The sequence below is a fragment of the Rhineura floridana genome, chromosome 3 (assembly GCF_030035675.1).
Source record: "Rhineura floridana isolate rRhiFlo1 chromosome 3, rRhiFlo1.hap2, whole genome shotgun sequence".
Lineage (NCBI taxonomy): Eukaryota > Metazoa > Chordata > Lepidosauria > Squamata > Rhineuridae > Rhineura > Rhineura floridana.
The window spans coordinates 133,866,321-133,886,517 of record NC_084482.1 but is presented as its reverse complement, the minus strand read 5'-3'; the positions used below and the strand labels follow the sequence as shown (position 1 = coordinate 133,886,517).

Below are 20,197 nucleotides of genomic sequence, written 5' to 3'. Positions count from 1 at the left end.
GCTTTGGCTTCATTATTAAATCTCCTCAAAAAGAACTCAGTCGTAAATTCCACGACAGTCTCCTACCATCTCCCTTGGGACCAAAATGGCAAAACCCTTTGCCAGAGCTCTGAAAATACTATATTGCTTTGTGTGTGAATGTTCAACTTAAAAAAAAAAATGAAGCTAACTTTTGGTAAAATAAAGGACTTGTATCAAGCATTCCTTGCTGAGGAAAAGCCAAGCTAGTTCTCATTATGTCATCAATTAAAGGAAAAAGGGGTGCATATGGCATTTTCCTCCAACCATACTAAGAACTTAAATTCCAGAACTAATCTGGCTTGAAGATTTCCTCTGAAATAGGTAAAGCCAACCAAAAGCAATCTGGCTACAAACTTAGTATATTAGCATGACTGGGAAGACTTTGAGGAGGACACTACACAACTGTTTTGTACACACAGTCAAAATCAGTTTGTTGCTTGCTTTTCTCTTGGCTCCATTTTTTTGTCCTGTTCCATGAAGTAAACTATACACACTTTATTTACCATACATGCTTGATTGCTGTAGTTTTCCAATTTTAATTTTTGTCCTAACCTTTCACATCACTGATTTGTATAATAAAGTTTGCAAAACCTGGAATAACTTGGGGAGTGAAGTGGGAGAGACAAGAAAAATTGAGTAATTGTCTCTAAGCAGTTAAGAACTGTCCAAAGGAAAAACTGTTCACTTCAGGACATTTAAAAAAAGGTACCTCAGAATTACTTAGAAACCAAGGTAGTTAAGCTTTAATTTTTCATTCTTCACATCTAGTCATTAGCCCCTGCAGATATGAACAATTGCTAAAGGGTTAAATGGGAAAAACAAAGCACTTGAATATGTTTAGATTTTCGAAACTACCGCTACTTCATTCAGTGTTCAGAATTACACTAGAGTTTGTTGCAATGATCTCTAAGGGTTGCTACATCTATCTGTTATGGGCCAGAGCAAAGACAGAGTTTCTAAAGGAAGTGTTTCCATGCTTAAAAGCAGTATACCTATAATTAACTAGATGCAGGAACAAACCCAATTGCAGCATGCCCTGCTTGTGGTCTTCCCAAGACACCAGGCTGGCAACATACAGAGATAGAATGCTGGATTAGATTCTTACAATCCAAGCAACATCTCTGTCAAAGATAGCTACTCTAATATTTGGTAGCAATAAAAAAGAGTATCTAGTTTTCCATGCTGCTGTAGCCAAAAGCAATCACATTTGTTAAAACTCAAAAACTGTGCTCAAGGCCAGTTTTGGAATACTGACAAGATATTCTCAAATAACAAACCAAGTAAAGGAAGAGGAATGGATTTTAAAAGCAAATTTAATGACAGAAAATGATACAAGATACAGTTTTTCAATTTTTAGGGTGCCTTTTTACTTTTCTGTCTGTGGGCTTCTTATCATCTGTTGCCGATTCCTGGACAGGTAGCCATTTCAGAGGATTGCGACGGTAAATGGGCCATGGAGGGAGTGTGAGCTGTAACAGAATAAATTTCTAATAAAATTAAAACTTTGACAGACAAGGTTTTTGTAAAGGCTTGAGGTTTGCCTAGTTTAACTTTTAGAGGATGTACAAAGCAAACTATATCTAAAAGGAGTATTTCATAGCAGTACTTCTATGATTGTAGTACAGTTATTCCAAATGAATACAGAATAAGAGAAGCATAAAGAGTTCAAAGGAAAACTAAACAGGAGTATCAGGCTAATGATACTGTACATAATAGAGTCATGTTAACACATTGACTGAAGAAACAAGGCTTAGCCCTTGCATGGTGTGAGGTTTCATTACAACTCCATTCTACCACAACCTTCATAGGATTCTCTGCTTTGTTATACTCTATATATTGTTATATAAAAAAAGTAATCTTACCAGGCACGATAAAGCAAATCCAGCCATTACAATGTAAACTGTCCAGCCAAATTGTTCAGTGATGTACCCATAAACAAAGCCAATTACCTACAAGAAACAATTAATAGGTCAAAGAAACTTGGCCACTCTTCAAACCCAAAGTAGACAGAATTTAACATGGGCACTGTAGCAGACATTAACTCATTCAGTTAAGTGTGGGAAGTAACAGGAGCATCAAACTCAAAGTAGGCATTCATTTGGACTTTGTGCACTGCAATATAAACACACACACAATAAAAAAACCAGTAACCAAACATGCTTTGAATTGTACTGGTGACATACTGGTCTAAAATTACTTGAGATTTATATTTACAAATGGCTGTAGTCCTAAATGCACTTCCCAGGACCACAGCAGGGCTTATTTCTGTGTAAACACAGGATCACCCTGTACAATTTCTAGAGAGTAAACCCCAATGAACATAGCGGGGCTGACCTCTGAGTTGCACTATTAGTGTATGTATGCTTTACTTTATACATATGCAAATAGACTTTGTTTTCTTATACTTACAGCAGAGAAAAGAATGATTCCTTGAAAAATTTGCTCTGCTAGTTTTTGGCCTTTGTAGTCCTGTGGGGGAAAAAAAAGAAAGATATGAGACCATTACCATTTCTCCCAATGCCAGTGATCCTTACTGCTTTTGGAATGGTGATATATAGACAGAATTAAGATCCTGATTTAGCTGGCTGTGCTATGACTGCTGCGGCAGCTTTGTTGGAATCTTCAAATTCTGTTTGCAGGCATATTACTATGGTTTCATTTACATTAATATTTTTAAAAAAGTTATGTCATCCTAAGCATGTTATACATTATAATAGATATACGGAGGCTTGAGAAAATGTTTCCGAATAGTAGGAATGTGCTGCATTGGCACTGAGATTCTGCATTGTTGTTGTTATGTGCTTTCAAGTCGACTACGACTTATGGCGACCCTATGAATCAGCGACCTCCAAGAGCATCTGTCATGTACCACCCTGCTCAGATCTTGTAAGTTCAGGTCTGTGGCTTCCTTTATGGAATCCATCCATCTCCTGTTTGGCCTTCCTCTTTTTCTACTCCCTTCTGTCTTTCCCAGCATTATTGTCTTTTCTAGTGAATCCTGTCTTCTCATTATGTGTCCAAAGTATGATAACCTTAGTTTCAACATTTTAGCTTCAAGTGATAGTTCTGGTTTAATTTGATCTAACACCCAATTATTTGTCTTTTTAGCAGTCCATGGTATGTGCAAAGCTCTCCTCCAGCAGATTAGTGCAAATCACCAGAGCAGCAGCAATTATCCATGTCGCAACAACTAAGGCAAAGCATTTCTTTGGTGGTTTCCACATAGCTGCTATAACATGGAGCAATCTTCAGTGCTTTACAGTATATTATGCTTAGATTATCATATTCCTTAACTATCAGAATGGTGATTGTTCAACATGAGAACTGTACTCTCCACCTGGTATATTTAAAATAATTTTACAGTACTTTAAATATCAACAATAAGATATCCACTTAAAGATAAGGGCCTATCGGCAAATACCCATGATATTAACAGAGGAAAATTTACAAGGTAAGTATAATAATGTTAATTCTAGCCTATTTAAACTGCCTTAGACCTAGTAACCTCAAAAGAAGAAAAGGTAACTTTAACACTGAAAAGACAACATCCGGTTGAACCTATGAGGTTATACTGTCTGAGTTGGTATGCTTCTAAATACCAGTTGCAAGAGGAGAGAGTGCTGTTGCGCTCAGATCCTACTTTTTATAGGCATCTGGTTAACCAAGGTCAGAACAGGATACTAGCGTGGCCTGATTCAACATGACCTTAGGTACTTACACACTTCTGAGTTAATGTGCACAGGATCAAGCAGTAAGTAGCCCACTCATTTCAGTCGAGGCTACTACTCTCAGCATACTATACTTTTCTTGGAAATAAGTCTCAGTGAAATCTAGAGGCTTTAAACTTGTCAGGCCAATAGTCAAATTATTGGAGACGGAGTAGAGTCCTAGCTGACCAAGAAAAGGTCTCCATTTTGTCACTGAGCGTCCGTGGGCATCAGACCATCCTCTCTCTGCTTAGGACACGTCTGCTTTATTGACGGAGGCAGCCAAGCAATGCCCTATCCTGCGCCTAGGTGCCTTACTACTTCCTGCCCAACTTGAAAGCAGAAAGTGTTCTGCAGAAAGACGACAAGCACCACTACTGCATGGGAGAGTCGCTTTTTTCCCACCCCAGCGCCATCACAGGCGCCCCATCCCTCTTACCATCTGCGTGGGGACGGATCGGAATATGTTGAGCATGATGTCCGCCTGCAAGGCCAAGCCTCGAGCTCCGTGGCCGCCGCTAACGCTGTCCAGGGGGAAAGGAGGCTCTTGGGGTTCGCTGTTTTCGGGCTGCAAAGCGGAGGCCGAGTCCAAGCTCGACAGGCAGGGCTGCTCAGTTCTGCCGGGGGGAGCTTTACTCTCGGGCAGCTGAAGCGGGTCGCCCTGAGAATTGGCATCCGAGGCGGAAGAGTCGAGCAAAGAGGAGTCCAGGGGCGCTTCCGGCTCTTTAGACGGGCGGAATCGGCGCTTCGTTGCTCCGCCTCATCATGCTTGGACTTCCGGGGCGGCCCGGGAGGTAGGAGTTGAGAGTTACCTGAATCCTCTAATTAAACCACAGCATAAACAATCGTATTCTGCGAGCTGAATTATCCGCCTCTCTCAGGCGACAGCCTCCTATGACATCGGTAGGCTCAGCCGCGTCTCCATGACAACAGGCACGCGAGGAGCTCTAGGACCCTCCCCCTTTCACCCGCGTGGAAGGGACCTTAGTACTCTGAAGAGTCTTAACATATTGCCTGCCGGTGCTTTGTTCTTGACCACGTTCAGAATTTGCGTGTAGCCCTTTAAAGGCTGCCATACGCAACGCTGTGCGACTGTGCCTGTTTATGCATTTATTTGTTTTCCTATCAGGCATTACGGAAGACACCTGCTTCAGCTGCTGACAACTTTGCTGTGTTGAGTTGGCATTTCGCTCGTGGCTGCCACACTACGAGAAGGGAAGAAAGGAATAGGAGGATCTCTGTTTTCTGGACAAACAAGTAAGACTTATGGAAATAGTCGCTTTGTGTTGGTCTTCGTTGACGATCCATCATGAATTCCCACCCCACATCGCTTATTATTGTTCGCTTTCTATCTCCTGTATATATATGTAAGGAGCTGATCCAGCCAGCGTTTCTGTAGGGACTGGTAGGCAAACTAGTCGTGCTGTTTGGATTGGGACCCGTTACTGGCAATTGACTGTACCGAAAGTGGGTGGCAGAAAAAGAAAGGCAGAATTAAATAAAAAAAGATAAAAGTAATACATGAGACTGAACAAATGAAATGTCAATTTTTGTTAAAAGTTGCATATAGATTTTGTATGGGTAAAAACAGCTAATTCTCTAAATGGAGCATTGTAAAGCAGCTGCATACCTACTGAAGAATTAAAGCTACTTCACATATGTCTAGCACTCTAGCTTTTCAACCCAAGGGACGCATTCCATCATGGCTAACCTTTCGGGGGGGCATATGTCACCACAGGATGGGACCACTCCATACAGCCTTTCTCATCCATGCCCCCTATGCATTCCTACATGTCTGTTCTCCTACCTTACACACTCGCAATCTTCACACACACACACCCAATTTTCAAGCCTGATTTCTAGAGGAGGGGTGATCATCATTGAGATTACAGCTAGGGAGGGGAGGGATTAACCTGAGCTGCTGTCCTTACAAATATTGGCACCAATAGAAGGCTGTTTACAAGTAATTGCTGCAGGGTGATATCAGTTGCAGTACACAGGGAGGGGTTAGCCCTTTGTACCCCAATTATGACCCCCCTTGCTCCTGTTGTGCTCTGTGTGGTCAGGATAGCTACCAGGTAGACTGAGGCAACACTAAGTAGAGAAGGGTTCAGACTGCTCTATGAAAAGAAAGTTCCTATTTTGCTTCAGCAGGGAACAAACTGAGTCTCAGTCCTATATAGTAGCAGTACATCTGTCTTTTCACTGTCAGCCCACCCATTCTGGAAGGTGCTGTTCTTCTTAAAGGGGCCCAGCCTTCTCCATTAGTCTCTTACTGTGATGGAGCAAGGGAGTCTGTGGTCACCCTGAATCTGAGCAGAGCTTGGGAAAGTTACTTTTTAAAACTACAACTCCCATCAGCCCCAGCCAGCATGGCCACTGGATTGGGCTGATGGGAGTTGTAGTTCAAAAAAGTAACTTTTCCAAGCTCTGAGTCTGAGGATGGCAGTGCCACATCCTCTGGTCCTGCAGGCTCATCTGGTGGCAGTGCTTCTGGAGCATGCCTTACATGTCCCTCCCTTTCTGTTTCGGACTCGTCTGCTTTATCACTCTGACTCCTGGTCCCTGAAAGCCTCTCTCTAGGACAATTAGGCTTGAAAGCAGCCCACTGCTGTCTCCAATGGAAGACTGTTTTCAAGCCTAATTGCAGTGCAGGGGGGATTTTCATTGGGAGGGGGTAGAAGTACACAAGGAGGAGAGGGATAATGTTTCCAATTAATTTGTAAAGTGAATAAAATGCTAAGACCTGCAGTGCAAACCTATACATAAGCCCCATTTACTTCAATTACATTTACTCCCAGGCAAGTGGGTATACAATTGCAGCTTTAGTTGCAAGTAGTAGCTAACCTATTCAGGAAAAGCTTCATTAAAAAGCAGGAGTGCTGTCCCAAATTATATATTGTGACCTGTAAGACTCATCCATTTTAAACTGCTGCTTAATCCCTAAAGTGGTTTTTTCTTATTTTGTACATTTTATCAACCTGCAGTTCATAACCTGAAAAAATAAATAAAATGTTATCATTTATCAGCTTTACTATAAATCAACAGAATTGACTCTGATAATTGAGAATCTTGTTCATCAGAGTCTTCTCCTAAGTCTTCAACAGCTAGCATCTCTGTTTTTTACAAAAGTTGCAGAGGCAGGAGTATAGATTGCTGGAATGCAGGTGGTGCTCAGCCCACACGAAAACATATATATATGTTTCAGAGAAACAGTGCAGTGGCAGCAAAGAAAATTTCTACCTCTATGTCTGTGCAACTTACCATTCAGTGAAAATATAAGTGAATGGATCTAGTAAACCTGGGCTGTCTGAGTCATTTCTCCCTAATTGGATTGCAGTCTGCTTTGTAGCAAAATTGCTTTGCATTTGTCTCAGTTTGAGGATGGATGGTTTAAGCTGGGAGAGATGAGGCTCCTGGTAGTACCATCGATTTGCCCTTGTGAAGAAATTTATCTCTGTCACTTCAGTTCTTTGAATAGCTAAAATATAAATAACTTTGTATAAGTGCCAACTTATTGTGTATCCTCCTTAGAGGACAACATATACAAGTCTGCTTATTGTCTTCTCTTGTACTCGCCTTAGAAATAGCTTTCAGCATCCCGAGTAAGAGGTAGAAGATGGCAAAAGGCTGTGGCAAAGTCGATTGACAAATTATATCTCAAAATGTCTTTCATGCCTGTTGTGTGCAGGGTGGAATCCTAGATGGATATTTACTTGAAATCGTTATTCGTTACACAGAATAATAGTTTTAATATTTAATATTTGAAGGTAATACTGTCAGTTTTGGCTTGTCATATCTTCTTGCAAGTTTGTAGAATGGTTCTGTGTTGTGTTTTTTTCTTGTAGACGTTTGAAGAGGCTCAACATTTAATCCAGAGTAAGAGGAGGAAATGACGTTCAGAAAAGGTATTTTTCCTTAAACAGCAATTTTAAATAGCAAATTTAAAATTAACATACTCAAGACATACTTACTCATTATTATTCTAACCAGGTTTTTCTTTTTTCCATTTCAGTAAATATTTTCATCCTAGCACTTGCTGTTGTTATATTTTTGCTAGTGCTGCATCACAACATACTGGGTCTCAGTGATCTCTTGAAAAGAGAATTATCAGGTATGATGTCCCTTTATTCTTGTGAGTCTGTGTGTTTCAATAACAATGTTTATTGGGAAGGAAACAAATCATAATCTTATGTTCTTCTCACAGATTTGTTTTATAATACATTTTTGCAGCTCGGCTATTTCAGAGAAATATACCATTTACTAGGGGGTGCTGTCCCCCTGCTTGTTCTGCTCATTAACCCCAACTCCCCCCACCAACTCCCAGGGAACCCCTGCCCCCTCAGGGACCCCCATTTCCCTTGCCTACCCACTTGTCTCATGTGTTTCTCCGTTGCCACCGCCCCAGAATAACAGTGCCGCCACACAGTGCAGCTAGTGTGTAGACTGGGCTCCCACCCACCCAGACTGCTGCCACCCCACTCCACTACCTCCCTTGGACAAATGCTGACATGGTCAGCTGGCCACTACCTACCTAGCCAGGCTGCTGCTTTGCCCGCTTGCTGAGATGGGCAAGGGTGGGCAGTGCGAGTGCGATGCAGGTGGTGGTGGGGGAAGCATTCATGCTACAGTTCACAGTGCTACCTTTTAGTGGCGCTGCAAACTGCAGCACGATGCTTACATTTTTATTTAGATAGATGTATAGCTATTATAGCAACTCTAAATGTATTTATTTACACAACAGTATACTGTAGTATATTAAAAATCCGTAAGTGGTTTACATAAAAACATTAAATACAACAGCATTCAAAAATTATATAAACAACAGTATACTGTTTTATACTGTTTAAATTTTTAAACTGTGTTTTAAATTGTTTTTATAAGATCTGTTTTAAATTGTATTTGTTTTAATGTTTTTAGTTACTGTAAAACGCCCAGAGAGCTTCGGCTATGGAGCGGTATAAAAGTATAATAAAATAAATAAATAAATAAATAAATAAAGTATATCACAAATAAAAAAGGTAATCAGTCTATAACTCTTAAGGGTAATTTTGTCTGTAAGAAACTACTCTGGTCATTGCAGTGTTGATTTAAAGAAAGGGTGGCTAACCTGTAATCCTCCAGATGTTGGACTACCAACTTCCATCATCCCTGACCTTGCCTATGATGGCTGGGACTAATGGCAGTTGGCATCCAACAACATCTGGAGGGCCACAGATTAGCCACCCCTGCTTTTCTAGTGTCCTAATGGACGTAACTGGAGATATTAAACAAATGTATAAGGCGTGATCTAGCCAAAGTTAAGCACCTTGAAATGTTACCAATTTTACATTGGAGGGAGTTAAGCATGCACTTAACTTTCTCCTTGAGATTTAATAGGACTTAAAATTGTCTGACATTGGATTGAGCATGCCCATAATGTTGCTTATATGTCGTGCTGTTATCCTGCAGATTCAAGTGCATTAGGACTTCAGCCAATAGATTTTATACCTGAGGCTCCTCAAAGATTGACAGAGGATTGGAATGACAAGGAGATTCCTGTGGTCATTTCAGCATCTGATGACAGGCTTGGTGGTATAATTGCAGCTGTGAACAGCATTCAGCAAAACACTAAGTCCAATGTGGCATTCCATATTGTCACATTGAATGACACAGTGGACCACTTGAGGTAAAGTATAATTGAGACATTTTCTTGCCTGCTTATTTTTAGCTAAAAAGGTTTCCAGGCTGAGTAATGCTCACTTTGAAAAAGCGAACATATTCCGTTCTCTGTTTTGCAATCCTGTATTCTCTTCAATAAGTAATTATAGGTAACAGTTATTTATTTTTAAAATTTACGTCCCACCCTTCATCAGTTCTGATACCTGGGTACAACAAAAGATAATGTAATAACCAATTTAGCACATAAAGAACAAAAAATGAAAATGTTCATAAAAGTAAATACAAATAAACAGAAATCATGGAGGCTAAGAACAGTGCATGCCACAAAATCGCTCACTTAAAATGTTGTACAGGCTTGAGCAAGGTTTGTAATGGGCTGAAAGGATGGTGTGTTTGTGTTGGGTGGGGATTCCACAATAGGGCAATGGTGCCAGTATGGAAGGAACTTCCCTTAAGAGTGGGATGCGAAGGAGAGCATTATCTATAGATCTTAGGGCATGAGCAGGCTGCTATTGGGAGAGGTGCCCTCTCAGGTATCTGGGTCCCAAGCCATTTAGGCTTCTGAGGTAACAAACCTCATTACATTACAAGATTGTGGGTGTATGTAATTCTTGACGCGAGTGAAATACTGTTTACCAATAGTCATATAGCCAAGGAGAAGCAGGAGACACCAAGAAAAGACAGTTTAGAGAATTAAGCTGCAGTCCAATACACACTTAACTGGGAGCAAGACCCACTGAATCCAATAGAGCTTACTTCTGAGTAGACATGTATTGGATTGCAGCCTTAGCCTTACAAATACTGCTCACTGTTACTGCATTTCAGCATCTGTCTTTGCAAGGTATTGAAAACCAGATATTCCTCCTGCGTGATCCTCATCTAGCTCTGCTGTTAGTTAAACTGAAACATAAAAACGATAATTAATTGTCAATTTAAATTCTACTTGTGTTACAAATGTAGGCTCTTACCTCACTATTAAAATAGAAGACAAGATTCTCCTTTAGGTTCTCTCTAGTCTTATGAACCTAATGCATTTGTTGCAAGCAGATTCATGTGCTATGGAATCGATCCCCATAACTGGATTGTGAAAATATGATGCAGGAAAGGCGGATGTTTTTAGTTCAAATCCGGTTCTCCCTCTTGCTATATCTGGTAGCTTACTTTATTTCCCTTTACTTCCCTCTCCATCATTCAATGTCCTTAAGAACATAAGAAGAGCCCTACCGGATCGAGCTAAGGGCCCATCTGGTCCAGCATTGCGTTCCTCACAGTGGCCAGCTAGATGGCCATGTAAGGCCCACAAACAGGACATGAGCACAATATTACTCTCCACCTCACGTTTCCTAGCACACAGACATTTGTTCTTATAACCATCCTGTGTAGGGTTGCCGGGTTCTTGGCCTGAGGCTGATCCTGTATCTTTAGAAGAGAAAGTCAGCCAAGTGCAAGTGTTCTTGCAACGCTGTAATGGGAAAAACCACAAGGTGGAATTCTCCTTTCCCCCTGCACAACTTTTAAAGATACAGAAGACCTCTTGGAGGCTGGGCCTGGCAACCAAGAGGTCTCCTGTATCTTTAAAAGTTGTGCAGGGGGAAGAAAGAATTCTACCTTGTTGTTTTTCTTGTTACAGCGTTGCAAGAACACCTGCACTTGGCTGACCTTCTCTTTTCCTAAAGATACAGGATCAGTCTCAGGCCAAGAACCTGGCAACCCTAATCCTGTGAGATAGCTCACTGATGTTCCTATTTTACAAATGAAGAATTTAAGCTGAGAGTTAGTAACCCACATGGTGATTTGGGAGAGCAGAGACTTAAATGTATGTCAAAGGCCAGTGTTCAGCTCATTGCAGCACCTCAATCATATTTTCCAATAATTTTATTTATATAATTTATTTCATTAAAAATCACTGTGGTTTACACTGCATAGCCGTAAGACAGAATTCTATCAACATAACATTAAAATAACAACATAATTGAAACCCAATAAAACAATGCATAATTGCAATATAGCAGCAAACATGAAACAGATGGCACAGCATCCATTTTTAAAAGGCCTCAGAAGCCAGGATAAATAAATAAGCTGGCAATGAAAGCTGAATAATGAAGGCACCTGGCACACCCTAAAAGGGGTGCTACACCAGAGAAGGCCAGTCTCGGATCAGTGCCCTCTGGGCAATGCCTGTTGGTGTGACCATGAGAAGGACCTCCTCCAGAGATCTCAACAGCCAGGTGGGCACGTCTACGAAGTACTACTTCAAGTATTTGGGCCTCAATTCATTTAGGACATTATAAATTAATAAAAGATAAAGATGTCGCACTTGTAGTGCGAGTCGTTTCCGACTCTTAGGGTGACGTCTTGCAACGTTTACTAGGCAGACCGTATATATGGGGTGGGATTGCCAGTTCCTTCCCCGGCCTTCCTTTACCCCCCAGCATATGCCGGGTACTCATTTTACCGACCACGGATGGATGGAAGGCTGAGTGGACCTCGACCCCTTTTACCGGAGACTCGACTTCCTCCTTCTGTTGGAATCGAACTCTGGCCGTGAGCAGAGCTTTCGGCTGCATTACCGCCACCACTCTGTGCCTTAAACTGAGCCTTAAACTGAGCCTGGAAGTTTATAGGCAGCCAGTGCAGATCATGGTCAATAGGTATAATGTGACTCCATCTTGATGTGCCTTGCAGGAATCTGGTGGTAGCATTATGTACCAGCTGCAGTTTGTGGACTATCTAGGTAATCCCACCTAGAATGATTTTGGCAACCTAGACATGAGATTACAACAGAATGGATCACTGGAAAGGCTATCCTGGTCCCTACCTGGCAAATCAGCTGAAAATAGGCATTCTTGGCCACTATAGCCATTTGTGATATTTTGACTGCTGTATTCCCTGTACAGATCATGGCTTAGTAAAACTAGTCTGAAAAATGTGAAATACCGAATACTGAATTTTGACCCTCATATGCTGGATGGAAAAGTGCAGCTTAACTCAGAAATGCCAGACTCCATTAAACCTGTGAGTACTTGTGTTGGTTTATATTGTAAGGATAACTTGCTTGCAGGTTGCTTATAATTCATGAAAAAATATATGCTTTAGATATAACAATCTTGGAAAAACTGACTTGTAACTACTGATGTGATTAGAGTTCTTGATCCTGCTGTGTTTATTTAATTAAGTTGGGACAGCTGAAAATTCTGACCAACAACTGAAGGTTCAATCAATTGTTTTACGATGGTGTTTTTTGGCAGCTGGGAAGATATTGTGAAGAGATATTGTTATTAGGAAAGTAATGCTTAGCGTGACAGATTTTCTTTCATTCATTGTTTGTTTGCTTCCACCTAGCTAACCTTTGCAAGATTCTATCTGCCTAAATGGGTCCCAAATGCAGAAAAGGCCATTTATTTGGATGATGATGTGATTGTTCAAGGTATGGGAATCTTTTTTGTTGCAAGTACTTTCAGACATGGAAACTTCTTTCTGGAGACTATCCTGTCTCAGGAAAAAAAATACTAGATTTTATGCCAGCTAAAAAAACCCTGTATGAAGTCCTCAGTAACTTGTAGTGACAGATTAATATGTCCTTTTGCCATAATCCTAATTCAGCTATCAAATGCATACCCAGTAGATTGTGTAATTACATGTATGCTTCGTGCCATGTTATAAGAAATAATAGTTATGTCAGAGTTGCAGGGGTGTTACACTGGCTTAAGTGAAAAATACTGCAGGATATAATTATTTAGTGCAGCATCTTCACAGTGGTGTGAGCAGAGAAAAATCTCATGCAATTATAAAACTGCTGTTTTAAGAAGTCTATCAGAGTTATTCTTCCTGAACAAGCTGGCTTCCGTAAAGGGCAAAGTACCATCGATCATTGCTTTACATTATATTTTATAGCAAGACGGTGTGTCCTTGGCCCCATGAAACATCTTTATGCTGCTTTTGTGGACTTGGCTGCTGCCTTTGATTCTATAGATAGATCAATGATGTGGGCCAAACTAGTTAAAACCAATATCGATAGGCGGCTTTTGTTTCTCATAAGAGAATTGTATTCTGACAACAACGCTAGAGTAAGGGTAGGAATTGCTGGCTCACTAACAGACCCCATAGTTGTTTATAAGGGGGTCACACAGGGGTGCCTCCTAGCTCCATTTCTTTTTAATTTTTATCTTAATGATATAATTGTGGAACTGGCAGGCCCTGACTTTTTTCCCCCTTCGTTGGGAAACAGGAAAATCTCACTGCTTCTCTATGCAGATGACATGGTCCTATTGTCCATTACCCGTAAAGGACTAAGGAGATTACTTACGAAACTTAATGTTTACTGCACCAAGGAAAAACTTCAGATTAACTATTCAAAAACAAAAGTAATGGTTTTTGGCAAGAGGCATCGTAATTTCAATTGGTCAATTGGTGGGCACCCAATAGAGCAAATACGGGTGTTTAAGTATTTGGGCATTCACTTTCAGGACACTCTGTCCTGGAGAAAGCATATTGACCACACAAAAGTTGCTGCGTTAAGATCATGTGAAGCCATACTTAATTTTTATAGGACAGCAGGTGGAAACCTTATTCCCCCTGCTCTGAAAATCTACCAAGGTAAAGTCCTTCCTCAGATCCTGTATGGAGCTCCAGTCTGGGGCTGGGAGGATCACCATCTTTCCAGCCTAGAAGCAATTCAAAACAGCTTCCTGAAAAAACTCCTCCGACTACCGGCTGGTACCCCAGCGGCGCTTTTACACGCAGAGTCTGGTCTAGTACACTGCTCTCTACTTAATTTTTGGGAGTCAGCTAAAAATGCCGCAGCCAAACCAATTCTGAAATCTTGCTATGAACTGGCTTCTACGGACAAACATTGGTTGTCCAGATTATCTAGCTTTTACCATTTGTACCATATCCCAGTCCAGGACTCCCCAGTGCTTTCTAATAGAACAAGGCTGCGTGAGGCTATTTTTAGGCACTGTTCTTGGTTGGATAGGTTGGTTATTATTAACTCCAAATTCTCCAGGTGGTATGGAGTATTCAAGCAGGACCACCTTAGAGCGAGTTATTTGGCCTACCCCCTTGCAACAAATCTCCGGCAGGCCTTTACGGCACTAAAGTTCCAAACGATGCCGAATGCAGTGCTGCTCGGACGATACAAGCAGGTTCCATGGTCTCAGCGGCTCTGTATATGTGGAGCAGCAGTGGTTGAAGTTTGTAAAGATGTGGGGGGGGTGGATTAATTAGAGACTGATATTATAATTGTACTTATATGTTGTATTTTAAATTTTTATGTACGCCACCAAGAGTGGCCGTTAATTCGGCCAGATAGGCGGCTTAGAAATAAAATTTTATTATTTTATTATTATTATTATTGAAGATCTGCCCCATTATCTATTGGAATGCCCTTTGTACTCCAATCCTCGGATCAAATTTTTGGGAGGTCTTCTGCTACGGTAGGGAACGCTTTCGGACCCACATATTATCTCCCTTCTTTTATCAGATAAGGATGACAAGATCACGTACAGAGTTGCTCAGTTTGCACTCGCGGCGCAAAAGCTCCAGGTGAAGCACATAGAAGAGCAGACATGCAATTGCTCAGAGACGCTATAGGGCAAATAGCACAGTTTTAGATTGCGCCATATTCGTCTTATATTTTATTATGCAATTTTAATATGTGTGTAGAGGAAACTAGATGCTTTGTATTTTGTATGCTTTGCGATGGCCTATGGCTAAGCAATAAAGGTTGACTGATCAAGAAGTCTATCAGTTCATTCTTCATGCTTTTTGAACTGTGCATCCTAATTTGAGCTCCCAGTGATAACAGTAGACTCTTCCCAGCATTAGAGCCAGAGATACTGCTTCTCCAGGGCATGTCAGAATGAATTTGTCATTTTAAGTAATAATTTATTTCTAGCTGAAATGAACTGCACTTCATGAGAATAGAGCCCTATTTGAATGAAATGAAATTATCAGAGGCAAGATTATGTCTGGGATCTAAAGAGCTGCTTTAGGCACATTCAGGGTTTGTGTTATCAAATGGGTATTTGTTTCAGTTTCAAAAGTTGTTTGCCTTGTGTGGCCTGGAAGCTGGTTGTTCAAGAAATGCTTGTACAGAGCCTCCTTGGAGAGGTGAAACTAGTTTAATCCTGCTTTATGTTTTTAGTTTTAGTGGTATTGATTTCAGTTTTAGTATATTGATCTGAAGAGAGGTAACTTCCATTATGTGCAGCAGAGTATTGGAAATGGTTGTGTGGCAAATGTTTTCCCAAAAGACCATTTGACAGAATGGGAGTTTTATTTGTTTCAAATGACTGTTTTCTCTTTGCTTGGATTGCATTTTCAGATGACATCCTTGAACTTTACAACACTCCACTGCAACAGGGTCATGCTGCTGCATTCTCAGAAGATTGTGACTCTACCTCAAATAAGTTTGCAGTTCGTGGAGCAGGAAACCAGGTGCAAATGGTTCTAACAGAAGAAAGTGAATGTTATAGCCCCCCCCCCTTAGAAGCTGCCTCGTTTGTGGTTACATTCATTTTCCAGGGGTGCTCAGTGGCTTTGTGTTTCCAAAACATTGAATGAAGCTAAGCTCCCATTTTTTGCTTGTGTTCCCTATCAGTCAGGAGCCTAAATAATTTTCTGGGAACTGTGAATGTTTGTACCTTTCTGCATGCAAAGGCCACAGGATGTTGTGGGGTGGTCTAAAGATATCAGGAACTGGGGTTTTGTTCTATGTGACCTGAGGAGATCTATTTCTACCTTATGGTTGTGGAAGTAATGCTTCCACTTCCTGTTCACCAGCAAGTAACAACTGTTAAATGTGCTGAGGAGGAGGTAATTCTCTCTGGCATGCTGAACAGCCAGGCTAGAAAGCGGAAAACAGGCTAAATTTGAATTAATGTAGGAGATATGTGCAGTTCCTCGCTTTCCAGGACCTGTATGCCTGAGTTTTTCTGTCTCCAAATGGGCAATGTGGCATAATGGTCACAAGCAAAGTATTGCTGATTAGAAAGGGGGCAAATGGCTTTTTTGTATTTAACTCCCCTTGTCTCAGTATAATTATTTAAGGAATTTGAAATGTAATAGCTTTTTAAAAAATGTAAATAATATATTTTGGTGATATTGGGCCTAAGCCTCTCAATATGGGTTCTCTTTTCCTATACTGATAGGATTTGGGCAGTGAATCTTTAGGCAGAGAGAGAGATGTGTGTCTTTTGGGGCTTCTTGGAACTGAAACTGAGACCCAGTTTCTGTTTATTTTCAGTATAATTACATTGGATTTCTTGATTATAAAAAAGAAACAATTCGGAAGCTGTCCATGAAAGCAAGCACCTGCTCTTTCAATCCAGGTGTCTTTGTAGCAAATCTAACAGAATGGAAACTACAGAACATCTCTAAGCAACTGGAGAAATGGATGGCACTTAATGTTGTGTGAGTATGCCCAGATTTGAGCTTAACACTGTTGGTTGGGGGACTGAGGCTAATAGTATATTGGGTTGGGGTTGGGAGGCTGCAGAGTGATGAATTGCCAAAAGTATTGCTCGGGTCTTTCTACCATGTTGCTGATTATCTTTCTCTGGGCTTGGATCATACCTGATCTAGACCAACTGCTACAATCAGTTTTGCTTCAGTCAGTGTATTTTTTACACTTACACAGGCTACTTTCCTCATCAGCCTCGAGCTCCTAGTTCAGGGGGTGAAGGGTTTTCAGGTCTGTCATCTTATTCCTTAAACATCCTCCCCAAGCCATCTTCCTCTGCTTCTTTCTACTGACACACTATTACAAAGGTTTTCCTGAATGATCACCTTACCTTCTGCTATTGGGTGGGCCTCCCTAACTTCTGCTTTGTAAGGCTCTTCCCTCTGCTCCTATTCTGCCTGATATACTGTGAGCTCTCTGGGTAGGGAATAATTATACTTAATACTCTTATATTGTACTGTTTGGTTATCCAAAGCATGTCACATACGTCTTCAATCATTCTTACAACTATCCTCATATTTAACCTTTTTTAAAAAAAGGCTTCTAAGCTTTTTAAAAAAATGTTTTTAAAGTTGTTTTGTTTGAATGTATTTTAATGTTTGTTTTTATGATGTTTTAAAGTGTTTTTAGTGCTTTTTGTTTGCCGCCCTGGGCTCCTGCTGGGAGGAAGGGCGGGATATAAATCAAACAATAAAATAAATAATAAATTATAAATAAATATTGCATGCAGGGGGTGGGGGGATGACAACAGAGAGAAGGTGCCTAATGCCACTCTTTGTGAGTGCACGGCAAAGGTGAAACTTGAAAGTAGGGACGTCCTCATTTGCAGCTGCATCTCTTAGCTGTTATGCTTAAAAGCACTCATTGCTAAGATTGTCAGTTCTTTTTTCTGTACAGTGCCTAACATGCTGTTGCTAACAAAATATTTTATAAAATAGTGGTACAGAAGCATTCTGTTCATTAATAGGATAAATGAATTAAAAACAAGCATTCAGTTTGGTTAATCAATTCTTAACCTATATAAAAACTGTGCTTCTATCTTTAGCTGGTTAACTTTTCTTTTTCTTAAACCTGACTAGAGAGGAGATATACAGCAGGACTCTCACAGGCAGTATCACTACACCTCCTCTGCTCATTGTATTTTACAAGCGACATTCAAACATTGATCCTATGTGGAATGTGCGCCATCTTGGTAAGTATAGGGGAAAAGGCCTAGACACCCATGGTACCTTTGCTAGACTTAAGCTAGTTGAAGCGATTGCTACTGTAGTCCTTGATTTCTCCTTTGCAGGATCATTGGTAATGGAGCTATGGACTTACCTTCTTTGAACTTTTAGTTACTCTTTCCTGCCCCTGAACTCTTTGCTATATACTAAACAGTTTGACCTTGATGTAAAATGGCTTACTTGAGACATGCTTTATTTGAATATGCACTTGGTGATCACTTCAGTTAAATGTGGACACAGCAAGATTTCTAGAGTGATGGGCAATTATGACTCCTTGTGGTGTTCTGTCACCTACCCCAGTTTTAATGGGGGAAAGGAAGGATATTCCTAGATGTTTTGACAATAGTTGAAAACTACATATTCAGCCATTAACTTTTACTATATGACTTGCTACCTTTTAATATCATAACCCAGTCTGAGTCTTTGAAAGAAGACAGGATAAGAATCTAAAATCACTGATGCTTGCTATCTAATTCAAAGGTTCAAGTGCTGGCAAAAGGTACTCTCCACAGTTTGTGAAAGCTGCCAAACTACTCCATTGGAATGGACACTTCAAACCCTGGGGAAGGACAGCATCTTATGCAGATGTTTGGGGAAAATGGTACATTCCTGACCCTAGCGGCAAATTCAGCTTGATTCGGAGGCACCCTGATACTTACGATGCAAAATAGGATTGGAATTATCACTTGTATACTCTTCTCAGGAACCATCTAACGCCACAGAGTGAAGCTGGTAATGCTTCCACCCAGATTGTTTTAAGATGGAGACACAGTAACATACTTGAAATGCATGCTTAAAGAGGAGGCAGCCTTGTGTATTCCAGTGTAAGCAAAAAAAAGCTCTCATGAACTAGCATTTTCAACCAGATGGGATATTCAAGAATGATCTAGGGATAAAAAGTGTTACAAAAGAAACTACACCCAGGACTGTATCACAACTGTATCATGGCAATACTAAGTGATTACCACGTTGTGCACAACAACAATATACTAAAAAGCTGCTACCACTTTTTACTGTTACTTAACCGGTGAATATAAGCTTTTGTGGACCTTTCTATTGCTTGAAGACTTGTTCAAATCCTTACAGTGAATTTTAAGTTATGGTTTTATTAGTCTGTATTTTCCAAAAACTACCCATCAACACTAAAGCAACTTTTCTTTAAAAGTCAACTGAAGGAAACCACTCAAATGTATGAATTGTGTGCAGCTCAATCTCGTTGTCAATTGTAGTTTACTGTTCCCTCTCATAAATGAACACAGGTGGTTGAGTGCCTATCACTTTGAAAGCAAAATGGGATCACCAAAACAGTTTGTGGTTGCTGTGTAGTCGGGGGCTTCCTAGGTATGCCGATATATAGACATTCGTAAATTTAAAAGAAAAAACTGCTGCTGCCACCAAGCTAAGTACCTGTGAACATTTAGAATTTAAGATGCTGAGCCAATAAAGAAAATCTTTGTGTATCTCGCCTCATTCATTCGAGACAAAACTTGCACATTCACATTAAAAACTAAAGAAAAGGACTTGTCTTTGCTGCTACCTTTTGTTTACTGGGTGAGAATATGCTGCTGTGAAATTGCAGCTATGCTAAAATTTGGAACATCTTGTTTTCTATGGGCAGTTCTCACATCTAACCCCAATTAAGTATTTGGTTCAGTTATGACACAGAATGCTAGTCAGTGGAAAACAAAGCAAAATAGAGGTCGGGGAAAAGAGGAAGTTGAACAGCTGAAGCCCCCCTTTAGAAAGTACTCATGTGCAGTTACAGTTTGTGGTGTGCGGGGACATATTTAACTCCTTTCCGTGTGCTATACAGGGGTTTCAGAAAGAAAAAAGGGGATTTAATTTCTCCCTTTCTAGGATACAGTCTCTCTACCTGGTAATATAAAGCTCAGGGTTGCAGTTAACAGCCCAACCTGCACACTCCGTAATGTTATATAGCACAATGTAAGAACTTTGGGGAGGCATCCTTTATTCCCCTCACCACCCAAAACTCTCTGTGAACTGTACTACAACACTCCTATTCCAGATTGGATGGAATTTTGAAGAGAAACACTCCTCTTTCAGGGTGCACTATAGTATTTTGTCAATTTTCTAAATGTTTTTCCTGATACGTATTATAC

At 40.5% G+C, this 20,197-nt stretch overlaps 2 protein-coding genes across 4 annotated transcripts; one reads left to right on the top strand and one right to left on the bottom strand.

Annotated features, from left to right (window-relative positions):
- Positions 1–1,316: 1,316 nt before the first annotated feature.
- SPCS1 (signal peptidase complex subunit 1) lies at positions 1,317–5,500 on the bottom strand. Its single transcript, XM_061613418.1, has 5 exons — positions 5,440–5,500; positions 4,168–4,487; positions 2,431–2,490; positions 1,884–1,970; positions 1,317–1,490 (listed from the first exon to the last, which is right to left on the bottom strand). Exons 1-5 carry the CDS (start codon positions 5,498–5,500, stop codon positions 1,368–1,370), a joined length of 651 nt encoding a protein of 216 aa, XP_061469402.1. The 3' UTR covers positions 1,317–1,367.
- On the top strand, positions 4,440–19,537 carry GLT8D1 (glycosyltransferase 8 domain containing 1). Of its 3 annotated transcripts, none has more exons than XM_061617998.1 (11): positions 4,440–4,522; positions 4,858–4,985; positions 7,577–7,636; positions 7,744–7,842; positions 9,180–9,396; positions 12,287–12,404; positions 12,732–12,816; positions 15,715–15,827; positions 16,636–16,802; positions 17,931–18,043; positions 18,558–19,537. In XM_061617998.1, exons 3-11 carry the CDS (start codon positions 7,621–7,623, stop codon positions 18,746–18,748), a joined length of 1,119 nt encoding a protein of 372 aa, XP_061473982.1. In that variant the 5' UTR covers positions 4,440–4,522; positions 4,858–4,985; positions 7,577–7,620; the 3' UTR covers positions 18,749–19,537. The 3 variants fall into 3 exon arrangements, with proteins under 3 accessions (XP_061473982.1, XP_061473981.1, XP_061473980.1); XM_061617997.1 differs by having other exon boundaries at positions 4,504–4,631; XM_061617996.1 differs by having other exon boundaries at positions 4,504–4,985.
- The last annotated feature ends 660 nt before the right edge of the window (positions 19,538–20,197 follow it).